Source organism: Hibiscus syriacus, unplaced genomic scaffold, assembly GCF_006381635.1.
Source record: "Hibiscus syriacus cultivar Baekdansim isolate YM2019G1 unplaced genomic scaffold, ASM638163v2 tig00004355_pilon, whole genome shotgun sequence".
NCBI classification, from domain to species: Eukaryota; Viridiplantae; Streptophyta; class Magnoliopsida; order Malvales; family Malvaceae; genus Hibiscus; species Hibiscus syriacus.
In genome coordinates, this window is record NW_024062011.1 from 547714 (window position 1) to 566307 (window position 18594).

The 18594-nt window shown below is 32.2% G+C and overlaps 1 protein-coding gene across 1 annotated transcript; it reads right to left on the minus strand.

Annotated features, from left to right (window-relative positions):
- Window positions 1-16464: 16464 nt before the first annotated feature.
- On the minus strand, window positions 16465-18129 carry LOC120193730 (60S ribosomal protein L18-2-like). Its single transcript, XM_039196173.1, has 5 exons — window positions 18011-18129; window positions 17828-17917; window positions 17612-17740; window positions 17333-17515; window positions 16465-16792 (listed from the first exon to the last, which is right to left on the minus strand). Exons 1-5 carry the CDS (start codon window positions 18011-18013, stop codon window positions 16634-16636), a joined length of 564 nt encoding a protein of 187 aa, XP_039052104.1. The 5' UTR covers window positions 18014-18129; the 3' UTR covers window positions 16465-16633.
- Window positions 18130-18594: the final 465 nt, after the last annotated feature.

Here is an 18594-nt window from a genome sequence, read left to right on the forward strand (position 1 = left end):
GTGATCGTGAAATGGAGGAGCGCCGCGACTGATGAGATACCAAAAATGAAAGGAAAAAAAAGCTAGGGTTTTGAAGGCTAACTTCTGTTGTGCGGCGTCTAAAAAACAGTTAATATACGATGTGGCCGGTTAAAGAAGTAATCGGTTAAAATTTAGACCGGTTATGTTATATTATTTAACCGGAAATATTATCAATTACAATAACATATTAGGTAGCGCTTATATAATGTAAAAGGTAGCGCTTATATTGACCTATTTTATAAGTAAACCGGTATATTTATACCGGTAACATTACAAATTTATCTATTACATTATAATTATCGGTTTCGATATTTTTTGAATCGATACTTTTTATAAATGTATCGACACTATATGCGTTCACCCTTTTGGGCATTCATTCTGGAAAAAAGTATCGATACAACATTAAAAAGTGTCGACACTATATGCTACATTGCATCAAAGACAAACGCGTCTTTCAAAACCGCAAGAGATGAGATGAAAAGATTAATAGAAGAATTTGAAAGCTCGTTTGGTTTGAATGATTTAGTCAACCAGAGCAGTGTAGTAAACAACGTTCGCGACCCTCAACGAAAACAACGCAAGCGAAAAGAAGTACCGAAGAACAAGGTCGAGAAGAAAATTAGGCGATGTGGATACTGCAACGGTGAGGGACATAACAAACTAACATGTTATCAAGTCAAGCTCAGTTTGAATACAAGCACACAGCCTACATAAATTGATTTTTTCGAAGACGGAATGGAATGGCCATTCAGTCCCGCACATGATGACAACGATCTCCATATATCGTAAGTATCAACATGACTCTTATTGTGTATAAGAAACATGTACAACAACCTATTGCTAACTTTTCTCATCTCATACATAATTACATTCACATACAAAATTATAAATCGTATATAACTTATACAAAATTAACCCTACATTAACAAAATTTCCTCTCTTAGTCTATTTTGATTGTGGCTTACGAGACCGTTTAATATTTCATTCGCATCATCACATAAATGCCAAATAATATGTAGACTATAGTCTCCCGCAATCATGGACGGAATCAGTTCTGTAACTGGGATTATCCAGGGTACTCATGTTGATTGCATAGCCAATAAAATTATCCTTATATAAAATTAAGAACAATTCTTCAACAACTGAATACAACTATTAAACGTAATGTTCAATCATGCACTCCTTACGTTGGATGGCTCTAAACCCTAAACCATCAAAGAAAGTTTCCTTACCAATTCTTAGCTTACCATTTGGACCCTGCAAGGGGTTTTATTGGCTATGCTGTCAACATGATTATGAGCTTCCTTTATCCTTTCGCATTCAGTAAGACTGTAGAGATTTAAATCAATTAAATTGGATTAAATACTTTAATCCAATTACCATTTCGAGAACAATTACATGAATACATTGATACTTACTGGTCGCTTTCGATTTTCTTCAATATTGATACGCTAGGGCTCCATTTGAAGGTCATCATCTTCGCGAACAAAAATTGAACTTGCAACCTATAACCATTCACAAACAACAAAATTTAAAACCTAACCCCTCTTTCCGAAGATTTTCTAAAATATTAGGGTTTTGACAACATACCTATCGAACACAATAAGGGAAAAAAGTGTTTGTCACATGAATAATTGATCGTAACTGTTATGAACGTTGGTATTCCTAATAGAGGGTTTATCGATTTGGGGTTTATAGTGTTACATTATAAATAATGAAGGAAGAAAAAACGCGTTATTTACAAGTATCGACACAAATCTAAAACGTGTCGATACACTATGTTCACCTATTTTCTCATAAAACCGGTACATTTATACCGGTTACATTGTAAATTTACCTATTACATTATAATTATCAGTTTGGTGTTTTGGGATCGATACTTTTTATAAATGTATCGCCACTTATGCGTTCACCCTTTTGGGCATTCATTACGACAAAAAGTATCGACACAACATTAACAAGTGTCAACACATTATGTAGACCTATTCTCACATAAAACTGGTATATTTATACCGGTTATATTACAAAATTGCCTATTACATATATTTATGGATTTCGATGTTTCTGGGATCGATACTGTTGAAAAATGTATCGACACCTTATGGGTGCACCCTTTTTGGATTTTCCTTGTGGACCAAAAGTATCGACACAAATTCTACAAGTGTCGATACATTATATATATCTATTTTCTAAAAAAAATGGTTTATTTAAACCGGTTACATTGTAAATTTACCTATTACATTATAATTATTGGTTTCGATGTTTTTGGGATCGATACTTTTTATAATTGTATCGATACTTTATGCGTTCACCCTTTTGGGCATTCATAATGGAAAAAAGTATCGACACAACATTAACAAGTGTCGACACATTATGTAGACCTATTCTCACATAAAACATGTATATTTATACCGGTTATATTATAAAATTACCTATTACATTATATTTTTTGATTTTGATGTTTCTGAGATCGATACATTTTAAAACTGTATCGACACTTTATGGGAAACTTTAAGTTTGGAAACTTTATGTATGAAAACTTTATTGTGGAGATTATAGAAAATGATTCTTTAATAATGTGTTTCGATACATTTGTACACAGATGTAAAATACATTAATAACTATTATTGATATTTCAACAATCCTCAAATGTATATGTATACATATAAGCAAATATGGAATAATCAATGATAACATGCATATTAGCTAAGTTAATAAGTTTTAAAAAAGGTAAATTGTTACCTTATAAATTAAATTGCATAATTGATTCATATTGTTCAAGTAACATACGTACACAAGAAATTTATACATAACAATGTTCAAATAATGTTCAAATAATGTTCAAATAATTTATACATAACAATGTTCAAATAATGTAACCACAACGAAAATAATCCGATTAAAAAGGGTTATTTCTAACGAAGTCTGGAACATTAGGCGCCTTTAACAAATTTTCCAAATACTCTCGTATGTTACCACCTTTTTCTGAGGACATATATAAATAATTTCAATTATCAAACTAATGAGGTGCAATTTTACTATTAAATTTGCATAAGCATGAATAAATTTGTGTCATACCTAGAGCATTGTCGCCCGAATGGGAAGCATCGTCAAAGGAATGTGGACATATGTAATTGTATTTCTATATAAACACATAAATTGTTAATCAATCAATGTATGAACACATGTTTAACTGGAAAAACATATTGCATAAATGCAACTTACCGGATTATAAATCATTTTTTCCGGTGAATCATCGACCAACAGTGTATTTAGGTCGTTAAAATAAGGAAACGCGTTCCAAACATCATTGAGATCTTTACAGTAAGTAACATTATCGTATGTTTTGCAATTTGCTTGATCCTGTTCACAAACAGTCGAACATAAATATGTAGGAATCATAGACAAATAAAAGTTAGCAAACTGTAATGAGATTCATCTTACCCAAGTGAATAGAAAATGGTCAGACAACAAATGTAGTTTCTCAAGTACTTGGTCGATGTTATGCCTGAGATTGTAATCAAGTTTGAATGTTAACAGTTCTAACCTCATCTTGGAAGATCAAATGGCAACAACAAAATTGTCTACACAAAAATGCATAAATTCATATAATCATGTTCTGAGGACAACATCTACAACATGAAGAAAATGAGATTAAAGTTCTACGCTTATATGTTAAAATAATGGATACAAAAGAACATAATTAAAACCTTTTGGTTGTCTTGGGATATAGACAAGGACACCATTGACATAAAAAATTATACGTTTTCTTGCAGGCGGCGTTGCAGACACGATATACTTATTTGGATCATCATAATCGTAATCATCATCATCATCTTCATCGTCATCTTTATTGACCTCTTGGTTGTCCACATCTGTTAAAAGAAAATAAAATACTTTTCAAAACGTGAAAATGTTTAGAAACATAAATAATTAATTACCTAACTCGTTTGATTTCGTTGACGTAATTCGTCATGCAACATGGAGACTTCATCGCACAATAATGAAATATTGGTTCGCATTCCACTCACAAGGGAATCAATATGCTCCTGAAAATTGACCATGTATTCCATCACCGTCTTAATTGTGACATCCTCTCCAGCTGGAGCTTCTTTCATCATTGCGTCTCCAATTGGTTGGTCGTCTTCATGGCTAATGGGGTCTATTTCTTCCCTCTCTTGATCTAATCCGACCTTCTTCACACGCTTTCAACTGACTTTTTCAACAAAATCATATCCCACTTTTTTAATAAATAACATGTCAATCTTGCGGGTTAATTGAACAGGGGCGTCATACAAAAAATCAACTTCTTTCTTATTCAACAAATGGGTGATGACACATCCATATGGAAGTGAAGTTAAAATTGTTGCTCCCTTTGTGACCATATATACAATTGTATTAAATATCAATTTAGCAATGTTTGGAGCCTTATTAGATTTATACTTTGTTATCCACCAATAATCGCTGTCTCGAAGCGTTGAATGTTTTCTCCCAGTAGGCTGGATATACCAACTGAGCATTTTGTGAAACACTCTCGACTTTACATCTAGGTGAATTGGGTTATTTCTAGCAACTCGTTGTATTGTAGTATCTAAATTATTTTCATCTAAATCCCCTCTAGACACCTAGACCATCCGCAATAGTTTCTGGAGATATATATATATATATATCCTTCCCCATGACATGGGTATTAATTCCTATTATATTAGTCTTATTAGGCTCGCGCTGTAAGGAAGCATTGTTGTAGAAGACTCTAACTAGGTGGGGATAATATTTTGGTTCTATACCAAGGAATTCAAGCCAACCCCAAGATGTAAATATGGATTTAAAACTAAACGTATATTTATCATCAAACAAGAAACCCAGGTTAATGACACGTTCGAGACAAATCTTCCTTAGTTTAAAACTCGTATGCCATCTTTCTTTCTCTGTATCGGATCTAAAGTTCAGAGTTTCGAACTACCTGATTTCCTCAGAAGAAGCGATTATTTGAGAAGGAGATTGTGGTTGAGAAGACGTGGGTTGAGAAGAGCTTTGAGAAAGATCGTGCTTCTGACGCTGACGTTTTGGAGCCATTTTGGGTGTGGATGCTATTACTTTCGAACACAAATACATTCAGGAAAAAAGACTCCAATGTGGAAATCAATCAAACCCATAAAATATTGATAAATTTACCTGAATATCTGATCGTCACTATTATGATAACGCTTGTATTCGTCGGAGAGGAAGAGTTCTCTTCTGCCTTTAGGTTTAGGGTTTGTCGATTTGGAATTTGTATCCATTATAACTAATCTATAAATAATGTAGGGAAAAACACGCATTATTTAAAATGGCATCGACACAAATTTAACAATTGTCGATACTTTATGATGACCTATTTTATCATAAAACCGGTATAATATTTTCCCATAAAACCGGTATATTTATACCGGTTACATTGAAAATTTACCTATTACATTATAATTATCGGTTTCGATATTATTGGGATCGACACTTTTTAAAAATGTATCGACACTTTATGCGTGCAACTTTTGGATTTCCTTCTGGACAAAAAGTATCGACACAAATTCCACAAGTGTCGATACATGTTGTAGACCTATTCTCTCATAAAATCGGTATTGTTATACCGGTTACATTGTAAATTTACCTATTACGTTATATTTATGGGTTTCGATGTTTTTGAGATTCATTCTGAACAAAAAGTATCGACACAAAATAAAAAAGTATCGATACATTATGTAGACCTATTCTTATATAAAATCGGTATATTTATACCGGTTATATTACAAAATTACCTATTATATTATAATTATTTGTTTCGATGTTTTTGGGATCAACACTTTTTATAAATGTATCGACACTTTATTCGTTCATCATTTTTTGCATTCATTCTGGACAAAAAGTATCGACACAAAATAAAAAAGTGTTGAAACATTATGTAGACCTATTCTCACATAAAACTGGTATATTTATAGCGGTTGTATTACAAAATTACATATTACATTATAATTATTTGTTTCGATATTTTTGGGATCGACACGTTTTATAAATGTATCAACACATATGCTTACCTATTTTTTGGAAACTTAACGTTTGGGAACCATATTGGACAAAATGTTGGAAACAAATCTTTGTGTTAATTAATTTTTCATTAAAAAAGTCTATTTTTTGCGTCTACATTGTAAATTTACTTTTTACTTTTAAAGTTATTGAATTTTGTAGTTATTGTATATATCATCAATATGGAATGGCCATTCAGTCCCTACATTTACATTTTTACCAACTTACTGCTAACTTTTCTCATCTCATACATAATTACATCCACATACAAAATTATAAATCATATACAAAATTATAAATCTTATACAAAATTAACTCTACATTTACATTATCGCTTACTTTTGTTATTCTTGTATCTCATGGCAGTTTTTGTTATCTCCTGTCTTCGTTGATTTTGATTGTGGCTTACGAGATCGTTTAATATTCGCGATCGATACCACTCTCCAACAACCTATATTCAAATTGTCAGTACGTTAAGTATTGTAAACCACATCATTCAATCTACGACTTTTAACAAGTTAACCGCAAATGAATTTTTAATTCCACTTACAAAATCACCAGTTGCCCCTGTAGAACCGATCCATTCCATCCACATTATCACATACATGTCGCAATCATATCTGTAACAAAATTGAAAACCACAAATGTCAATTATGAAACCTGCATAAATTAAGCTTTCTATTTATGATAACATCTCATACCCATTCAATTGCTCATTCTTCTTATGCTCCACAAATTTGAAATTTTGCAAGGGGAACTTTCCTAGAGATCCACATACTTCTATCTAATTGCGTTTCTTATTATAACTATATAATATTTTCATCTGCATTAAAAAATATGAAGTTATTATCCAAATAAAATATGCATTATAATTTACATAATGTCCTTTCATACATACCAATCTCTTAGCATCATTCACTCTCTGTTTAGCTGCTTCAGATGTAAACAAACTATCATATATTGTTGCAACATGATCTACCATATCCAACACCAACAGATAGCAATGTGAATTATGGTAGTTTATTGTGATCATGATTTGCAACAAATTTCACACCTAATTTGACAAAATTCAGCATTTTATATCTGAAAACATCATTTGTAATTCGTACGGTGTCTTACCTTCTTACAGTCGGTGAATTTCACATAGTTACCCAATATGGGACCCCAAAATGTAGCAATACTCTCAACACTTACTTTGTTGTTGGCATCCAACGCGTGTTGCTGCAATTACGCAACAATCATTATTAATTTACCGTCTATAATACTACTTTTCAACATTTATTAATTTAACTCACCGCTAAGTGGTATGGAAGGTAGCCAATCCTCCGGAGTGATTTTTTCGAATCGTAGCATATTGTCCAGGCGAGCAAATCAATAACCTAACAAAATTAATTACATAATCAGAACATATTCAATAGGTTTTAACATTTTGTACTTTGTACTTACCACACCGCTAACCCATTCCGTAGGCTTCAACGTTGCAACGTCTGATATATTAGCGAATTGATTTCCCATTGAGATTATAGAATATCTGTATGAATCATTAGGATTAATATCTTGTCATGAAATATTTAAATATCACTCACAAAGCAATATATTTCACTTACCCCGATTCTAACCCACTATTCCATAAATAATCACAAATTGCAGCTTCGATGTCATCAATTCCGCTTGGAATATCCGCTTTTTCAACCTACAATTTTGCATACAAATTTTTGTCACAACAACATGATAAAGATCAAATTAAGTTTTCTTTTATTCAACTTACCTTCTGCTTCTTCTTCTGGGGTGCAGGACATTCCGAATCCAAATCTGCATCTATAACACTCTCCGGTGTATAGATCACATCGACATCCTTCCTCCTCATTTCCTCCATTTTTTTCTTCTTCCTCCCTCTTTTCTTCTTCATATTTTTTCAGTTAATTGTATTTTTGCTCTACATAGCTCTTCATCTCTTTTATTTCACCCTTCAATTTTTCCCCTTCATCCAAGTATTCATCAACCACCCCCTTCACCACCATAAGTTCACTCCTCAATTCCACAACCTCCTTCACCACTCCATCAATTTTTTCACCCCTCGCCATCTTAAGTTTACCCCTCAACACCTCAACTTATTTCACCACTTTTCCCCTCAACACCTCAACTTCTTTCACCACTCCATCTATTTTTCCTTCCACTTCCCCATTATGCCTCTCAAGTGTCTCTTCGACTCTCTCAAGTTTCTCTTCGACTCTCTCAAGTTTCTCTCCGACTCTTGATTGTCTTTGCATGATATCAAATTGGATTTTTTTTATATCAACCAATTCATCAAAATATCGAATTTACTCTGTTTTCCCTCACCGTCATCCCCCAATACAACTATCTCTTCTTCCTTCTCCTCTGCCTCCACTGCCTCCACTACATACTTGCCAATAACCATCAAAATTAAATTATAATATTAAGACATTGATTATATTCTTAATATTATTTAATTACATTTATTACCCTTTCTTGCTTCTTCGGTCTATCCAACTTCAACTTCGCCATCAATCTAACCACATCTTCATTCCCCCATGCACGGATGTGTGCCACTCCGGTTCTTTCATAAGCTGGCACTACCTCACAGCCCGACCAAAAATCGAACAGTGCAATCTGCGTTTATAATAAAATTTATAATTTTATATAATTTAATTTTATATAAAAAACAAAAACGTTCTTCAACTCATTTACCTCTAAGATTGCTATGCACCTTTTAAGGTATCTCTGGCTGCCCTTTTTAAAGGTGATTATTGATTCAATCAATCTCGAATAGACATATTCAACCCAATTGAATTCACCCTTCAAGCCTTCATCGCAAATGAGCTTCATATAGTCCTTGTTCGTTGATGTATCACCCGTTGGACAAAGAAAGATCCCGACAAGATACAATAGAACTCGAGCATTCAGCTCATCCCCCCATAAGATCCACTTTTAATTTCCTCTTCAAGTTTAGCATATGTAACCTTCTTCTTCAAACCATATTTGGAGGCAAGTGATTTCCAGTCCTTACTCTTAGAGACTTCTATAACACTTTTGCCTTCATTTCCTACCCCCAATACGATAGCAGCACATGAGATCCCGAGAGGAAATGAAAAATCACCATATTTAGCAATATATTGTTTGACATCAAATTGCGCCATCAAGGATCGACACAATTCCCTCCGAATAGGTCGCTCCCTTACTCCTACCAACGATCCAAACCCTATTTCTCCTAGCACATTCAACTGACCCTTCTCCTTAAAGTGTATAACTAATGAATTCACCCTTTTAATGCTGCACCTTGTCGAAACTTCCTACATTTTTTAACAATATATAATGTTATAGTTCTTATATATTTTGTATCAACGTATTTACAAGTTTAATGAATACCTTCTTTTCATGTGCTTTCCTCCATTCTTTGTATTCTTCACTATTCATCTTTGATTGTGCGATGTAAGGTTCCTTCTCAGCATCACTCATCGAATTCCATTTCTCCAACACATCATTTCTCACCTAATATTAAGCATAAACGTTTTTTAATCAATATATTAACACTAAATAATACTCAATGTTAATTTCAATTTACATATCGAACCGATGTGTTCGCCACCTTCCTTCATCCTTTTGCATTCGGTCATACTGTCAACATTTAAAATTTGTCATCAATTTAAAGTTCTTAAATACTTTAATACAATTACCATTTCAACAATAATAACAAAAATACATTGATACTTACTAGAAGTACATATATCCACCCTTTGGTTGCTTTCGAGTCTCGGTCTCAATTTCAAAGACATCTGCGCCACCAACAATATTTCTACCCATTGACTCCATTTTTCCTTCATATATCAGTTTACGCAAATCAAATCAAATACTTGTTACATACACTTTATTCAATATACAAATATAGATAACTACTCTTGTGGTAAAACGGTTTTCTTCAAAAGAATTTGAATGGCCACTACAAAATGTGTCGGCACCTTTATACAACCTAAATATCATTTTCTACCTATAATATTATACATGTATCCATATTTATTTTCTATCTAGAATATTATATAATCGGTCCCAAATCCTTCTTGGCTTCAATTCTAAATCCCCAAACTAAACACAAAAACCCTAATCCCTATTTCCTTCAAACGAATGAGAACACTCAATACTCCAAGTATCGATACATTTATACAACCTATAATATCATTTTCTACATATAATATTTAATAATAGTATCAATATTTATATTTTACCTAGAATATCACTTTCTACCTGTAATCAGTTTCAAATGCTTCTTTACTACAAAACCATAAACAATACATAAAAACCCTATTTTGATTATTGTAATAATAAAAAACTAGGGTTTCGACAACGTATTTTCCGATTCGACTGCAGTAACAAACAAACAAACTTCGCTTTAGAAACGCCTTCTGAAATGCAACAACAATTACGCTTCGATTTCAAAAACTCATCCATTCTATCTATTTTTCAGAGGATATTTAACTATGTCATATGTTATTTCTATTTAATCGATACAACTACAAAAGTATCGATACTTTTATGTCACGTGTCGATACTTTCGATAGTATATTTACCTATTTCTTTGAAAGTATCGATAATTTATTACGCGTACTTATTAAAGTATCGACACTTTCAATATATCCGGTAAAGCTTTACCGGTTTTGTCATTTAGAGACCGGTTTTATCATATTTTTACTTGTTATATCGTTATGGATCGATACATTTTTATAAAGTATCGACACTTTATAGGCGCTAAAACTGCTTCTCTTTTAAATTCACAAAGTGTCGAAACTTATATTAAATTATCGATACTTTCAATATATCCGGTAGCGCTTTACCAGTTTTGTCTTTTCGAGACCGGTTTTATCATATTTTTACATGTTATATCATTGTGGATCGATACATATTTATAAAGAATCGACACTTTATAGGCGCTAAAACTGCTTCTCCTTTAAATTCACAATGTGTCGATACTTATATTAAAGTATCGACACTTGCAATATATCATGTATCTCTTTACCGGTTTTGTCTTTTCCTGACCGGTTTTGTCATATTTTTACCTGTTATATTGTTGTGGATCGATACATATTTATAAAGAATCGACACTTTATAGGCGCTAAAACTGCTTCTCCTTTAAATTCACAATGTGTCGATACTTATATTAAAGTATCGACACTTGTAATATATCCGATATCTCTTTACCGGTTTTGTCTTTTCCTGACCGGTTTTTTCATATTTTTACCTGTTATATCGTTGTGGATCGATACATATTTATAAAGAATCGACACTTTATAGGCGTTAAAATTGCTTCTCCTTTAAATTCACAATGTGTCGGTACTTATATTAAAGTATCGACACTTACAATATATCCAGTATCTCTTTACCGGTTTTGTCTTTTCCTGACCGGTTTTGTCATATTTTTACCTATTATATCGTTGTGGATTGATACATATTTATAAAGAATCGACACTTTATAGGCGCTAAAACTGCTTCTCCTTTAAATTCACAATGTGTCGATACTTATATTAAAGTATCGACACTTGCAATATATCCAGTATCTCTTTACCAGTTTTGTCTTTTCCTGACCGGTTTTGTCATATTTTTACATGTTATATCGTTGTGGATCGATACATATTTATAAAGAATCGACACTTTATAGGCGCTAAAACTGCTTCTCCTTTAAATTCACTATATGTCGATACTTATATTAAAGTATCGACACATGCAATATATCCGGTAGCGCTTTACTGGTTTTGTCTTTTCGTGACCGGTTTTATCATATTTTTTTCCTGTTATATTGATGTGGATCGATACATTTTTATAAAGTATCGACATAAACCGACAAGCCAAGTTTGTCGGTTGCCAAATTTTTTAATATTTCTTCATGATTTAAACCTACTACATTATTATTTAACATTTCCGGTAGCGCTAAACCGAATTTGTTAAATATCTTTTAATGTATTCGGTAACGCCGTATATTAGCCCACCTTTCCTGAGACAATCCTGATTTTGAATGGCATTTATTTGGAGAGGTTGAGATTTGTTTCAGTGCAGTTGGGTATCGTTGAATGGGTTGAATTCGGGGCTTTGATTAAAAAATAGTATATTTTTAAGTCGAATATATATTATTTTAGGGATGTTTCTATTTTTTCAAAAGTTTATAAATACTTAAATAAATTAAAAAGTATATTATTTTCATTGTTAAACACATGATTCAATACTTCTACAAACAAATATTTTATTATTATGCTAATAATCATTTATTGATTTACTTTTATTAAAAAAGACTTTTACATGTACAAATTAAGTAACTTCTATAATAAAAAAATTATTGTTATTCATTAAGGAATAAGGTTCAAGCACAATAGACATTCACGATGTCAAAAAGGTTGATTTCATATATATTACTTTAGATTTAACCTAAATTAATAAAAAAAATAGGGTAAAGTATAGTAATAGTCATTAAACTTTTTTAAAGCTTTTATTTAGGTCCCCCAACTTTTAAAACTTACAATGCAATCCCCCAACATTTAGTCCATTTGCAATATGGTCCCTAATGTAACCGGCCGTTTGACATCGTTACACTATCGTTAGTATGTTTGCAATATGGTCACTGAACTTTTCAGATGCTTGCATTTAGGTCCCCCAACTTTTAAAACTTGCAACACAATCCTCAATTTCATTCTAAACCCCAAATTCAGTTCGATCAGTAATTTTCTTTTTTGCTTCTCTCTTCTCATTTTCAACGTAACTTTTCAGTCGGGGATGCATGAGAAATTCTAATCTAACTTTGAATTATGTGGAGGTGTTGACTTGAATAAGGGTCCATTGAGAGAATATCCGACCAAAGGACTATCGGGACCATCAACGATTCAAGGTGTAATGTTAGATATAGGTCATCTCAGGTGAAGCATAGATGTTCGATGAAATCCTTGTGAGAAAAAAAATGGGATTAGAAATGCAGAGTTGACAAATACTACTAAGATGAACTAAGTATCATTGTTGAAAGTCACCAACAAAGCTGGAATTATTTTGTATAAATGGAATATAATAATTTCTTTGTTTAATCCTTGTGGTTAAAGATTTTCCAACAGATGATCAAATATAATGAAATTCCAAACAACACATTCACCTCTCAGTCTCTTTCGCTCACATGTACTCTCGTTTGGTTTTTGTTCTTCAATTTTCCGCCATGTAAAATTGTAAACCCAATCAGTGCTCTGTCTTTCATTTTTTTATTTACAAAGAAAAAATGGAGGAAGAATTGCTGGAATGCAACACCGATTGCGTTTATTTCTTAGCCTCTCCCCTCACTTGCAAGAAGGTATTTATTTTCTCTTTTGAGCTATTCGGAAGTTAGCTTTTCCTCTTTCACACTTTCCCATTTTCAGCTCGCATTGTGTGTTTTTATTGAAATTTTTATGTTTCTGGAACTGCACGTCAATGATCTGGATATTCAGTGTTAGTTTTGAACAAAAACCATCTAATTTTCTTTATTTCTTCTTAATCAAAACTTTTAGTACTCCTTATGAAAGATATTCAGTCCATCAGAATAGAAGTGAATTAGGGTCCTAGGCTAACTTTTTTTTTTTGATCTTCTTGTTTGGTTTTTCTTTAAATCATGGAATTGGTTGTGAGTATCGACATAGTGAAATCGCCAGGTTCAATCTGAGAGACTGTTGGTACTAGTTTACTAGGAATCGTATTGATCCGACCTATGGTTTTCGGCGTCCTGTGAGTTCGTATTCTTTTTAATAAGTTCATGTTGATTGTGGGACTGATATATCATGAACGAATTGGATTTTTTTACATGTTTTGGAAATTTTACAGTTAAATTGTATTGAATTATAGATTTAGAAAACAATTCTGTATGCACACAACTCGGAAGGCATCATGACATGGTAGTATATTTGAAGCAGCTACTTGACCATGTCATGATGCCTTTCGAGTTGCGAAAGAGACTGAAAGGTGAATGCACTGTTTGGGATTTCATTATATTTGATCGTCTGTTGGAAAATATTTAACCACAAGGATTTAACGAAGGAATTATTATATATCATTTATACAAAATAATTTCAGCTTTGTTGGTGACTTTCAACAATGATACTTAGTTCATCTTAGTAGTATTTGTCAACTCTGCATTTCTAACCCCATTTTTTTCTAAGCATTTCATCGAACATCTATGCTTCACTTGAGATAACATGTATCTAACATTACACCTTGAATCGTTGATGGTCCCGATAGTCCCTTGGTTGGGTCTTCTCTCAATGGACCCTTATTCAAGTCAACACATCCACATAATTCAGTTATATTAGAATTTCTCATGCATCCCCGACTGAAAAGTTACGCTGGAAATGAGAAGAGATAAGCAAAAAAGGAAATTCAAGATTGAAAAGGAATTTAGGGTTTAGAATGAAATTGAGGACTGTGTTGCAAGTTTTAAAATTTGGGGGACCTAAATGCAAGCGCCTGAAAAGTTCAGTGATCATATTGCAAATGTACTAGCGGCAGAGTAATAGCGTCAAACGGCAGGTTACGTCGGGGACCATGTTGCAAACGGACTAAATATTGGGGGATTGTATTGCAAGTTTTAAAAGTTGGAGGACCTAAATGAAAGATTTAGAAAAATTCAATGACCATTACTATACTTCACCCTAAAAAATATAACTTTTACATAAAAATATTTATAATTAACTAACTTTTAAAAAATTATCAATTATCATTTAGTCGCCAACGAGTGTTGACACAAGTAGTTGAGATTCAATAATTTGAGCTTGTAAGGTCAAGTTCGAATCCTATCACCGTCACTCTTGGTGGACAATCTATAAATTCTTATTTAAATCTCAATAGGATCTTAAGTATGTTGGACCCTACCCCTACCTAAACTTTAATGTACCAAAAAAAACAATTATAATTTATAGTCGGTACAAATATAAAGTAATACAATATCGCGACCTTTTAAAAAAAATATTTTTTATGACCAGTTAAATAGTGAAATTTAATAGTAATAACTGAAATTGAAAACTTTTCATGCTAATTGTGACTAAGGTGGTGTTTGTTTTTGAAGAGGTAAAATGTCTGCAGTCTGCAGACCACATCTGCAGGCATCTGCAGCAGAAGAGGTGGACCAAAAGTCTGCAGTCTGCAAGAAAAAGACTATTTGTTTTTTAACGTCTGCAAACTGCTAAAATAAACTGAAATATAAATAAACTGATTTTTTAAACTTAAAAGAGTTTTGTAATACTGATATTTAAATAATTTTAGTTTTACAATACTAAAATTTAAATAATTTATACAACTACAATAATAATTTTTTTAAAAAAACAAACACTACCTTATTAATTCTATTATACGTCGCACATAATCACATGTATTATTAGTTTTATAAGTTTTATAGAATAAAATTTATAAATGATCATTAAATTATATGATTTTTTTAAATATGTAATTTTGTAATACTTTAATTTTTTAAATATATTCTTAATTTTTTTTATAATTATATGATATTTTTAGAAATATTTTTTAATTTATCAAATTATTTTATGATTATTTTTTATTTAATTGTGATTATATTTTAAAATTTTAAAAACATAATTTATAATTTTTTATATTTTAAAATCTTAATTATCAAACAATGAAATCATTTTTATTAAGCAATGTGGTTTAAATACTTACATTTTGTATAAAAGTTTAAATATAATTTAAAAATAACAAATCTAAAAAATATTATATTTAAACTTAAATCAAAATAATTAAAATAAATATAAAATTTTAATAATATATAAATATTTATATGATATAAAATTAAATATCTATAATATAATATTAAAAAATTAATATTTAATTTATTTAAAAAATTAATATTAAAATTAATATCTATAATATAATATTAAAATATTAATATTTAATTTATTAAAAATTAATATTAAAATTAAAATAAAATATAATATAAAATTAAATAAAACCTCTTTGAAGAGGTTAGAAGACGTCTGAAGACATAAGACCACGTCTGCGCCGCGCAGACCACGCGCAGACGTTAGAAGGGCTTCTGTCTTCTAAAAACAAACGGTCTGCGAAGCCCAATGTCTGCGCGTGGTCTGCGCGACGCAGACATAAGAGCTTTGCAGACCTTACACAGTAAAAACAAACACCACCTAAGTAGGCTTCATGTTTTCCATTGTCTTTGGGAAGAAGAATTCCATGGATAAAGCTGATGAGTATGAGGTTAGTCCCTGCTATTGGGTCTGAGAAAACAATGAAGAGTGCAACTTTAACACAGAGAATCAATGGAACTTATATTTTCCTGGTTTCGAATCTCAATGGTTTTTAAAATCATTTATCCAGAGCAATATATATTGAAAAATGCCAACTTACTTTTTCATAAGTAAACAACTTATTTATTCCCAATTGATAATGTCATACTCAAACCAGAAATCATTCCATAATTAAACAATCCAAACAAACACAAGGGAACAAATAACATGAAAACCTTAAGTATAGCAAAATTTGGTTTGCAACAACATATGAAAAGCCCAAAGTCATCTCAAACCCTAAATCCCTTGCTGTTCCTTCGTCCTCTGGCCCTCTCAAACTTCCGTCCCTTTGAGCGCACATAAGGCTTAGTGTGGCTGTGAGGCACACCAGGAGCTGGGCCAAAGTGTTTAACTGCTTCACGCCCATTCTTTGGACCTCTGAGAAGAACCTGCAATTCCACCCAAAGTACCTCTTAATAAAGCCATACACGATAAATTCTTCTTTCAGAAGGAAAAGAACAAAATGTTTGGAATAAGTAAAATCCAGCTTAAGGCAAGCAACAACATATTTCATTTCTAGAAATCTAATAAAATGGTACATCGATTTCCAATTTCACATACTAAAATAGATGAGAAGAGTTAAAAACGTATACAATCACCATTCAAATGAAGGGCTAAGATCGTGATAGTATCGCACAGAACTGGAACAAATAAACTAACAGAATCATATATATATCCATCAGAGCATCAATATTCTCACAACTTTCACATTACGCTCACAATGCAAAGTGCTAAGCTTCAGCATATTATGTTACTTAGACATAATTGGTTTCAATCATAGCACGAAAGAAAGATCAGCTTTTTTATTCCAAAGCAGAAATGAATACTTCACAAAAACAGAACTCCAATGCAAACAATAATATATAAATATGCATAATTCGAACAAAGAAGAGTACCAAAGATAAAAAAAAGTCAGAAGAATCACATACCGTGTTTTGACCTAAAGGAGCCCTGAGAGCAAGCTGATCGAAAGTTAAGCATTCTCCACCAGCCTTCTCAATCCTAGCTCTAGCAGTCTCGGTAAACCTAAGAGCAGTAACCTTCAAAGCTGGAATCTCATAGACCCTTATATCATCAGTCACTGTGCCCACTACCACAGCAATCTTGTCCTCCTACAATATATATATGGATTAAACCAAAATCCAATGATAATATAAAGATCCTAAACAAAAACCAAGATTTTTGTGATAATGTAAATAAACAAATACCTTTCCTTTCATGAACTGAACAAGCCTAGAAAGAGACAGTGGAGGTTTGTTAACTTTGCTCATAAACAAGCGCTTCAATATAACGGCATTGAATTTGCTCCCAGTTCTTCTTACAAGGAAACGATAAAGCTAAAGCCCAAAACAAAAATCAGGTCATTTATTCGGGGGAAAAAGAAAGAAGACTTTTATGGTAGAAATGAAGAAAAAACGTGAGACCTTGACGAGAAGCTTGAGGTAAATATCATCGGATTTGGGAGCTGTCCTTTTGGTCTTCTTGCTCTTACCTCCTGCGACTAAATCGATTCCCTGATAATGCAAAGACAAAACAAATAAAAAACAGTAAGTATAAAACGTTCTTCTTTTTTGTTTTCGAATCAATGAAGATTTCCGGAAACAGACCATTGCTGAAGCTTGATGGTGGTCGTGAACGGAGGAGGCGCCGCTACTAATTAAGTAAGAAAATGAAAAAGAAGGGTTAGGGTTTTGAATGGCTTTATTTGGTGAGGTTTGGATTTGTTTCAATGCGGTTGGGTATTGATCAATGGGCTGCCTTTTTAACGGTCCAAATAATTTGGGCTTGTAGTTTTTTGGTACATTTGTTGATGCAGTTTCTAAATTTAGTATTTAAGGAATCATAATATGTTTTCATTTGATTTTTGAAAAAGGCGTGGTTTTTAATTTTTTATTTATTAATTTAAATTAAAAAAATCTAATTTTATAAGATCGGGTTATATCATTCTATATTAAGATCAATTTTTTGAGTGAAAGTAATAGCAGACTCTCTTGTGTGATCGTGTTGTGCTTCAGCCAGTTTCTCACTTCCTTCAATGGGTAGTTGAACTTTCGAATTTCAAACGGTAACTGTCATGCCAGTTTTGTCATCCCATCTGTCATCATATTTTCTTTTCCTGTGATATGTCTGAACGTCAATCTTCAATCTAACTAAACCACATCTATAATATGCAGCACCAATGGTGTAACTT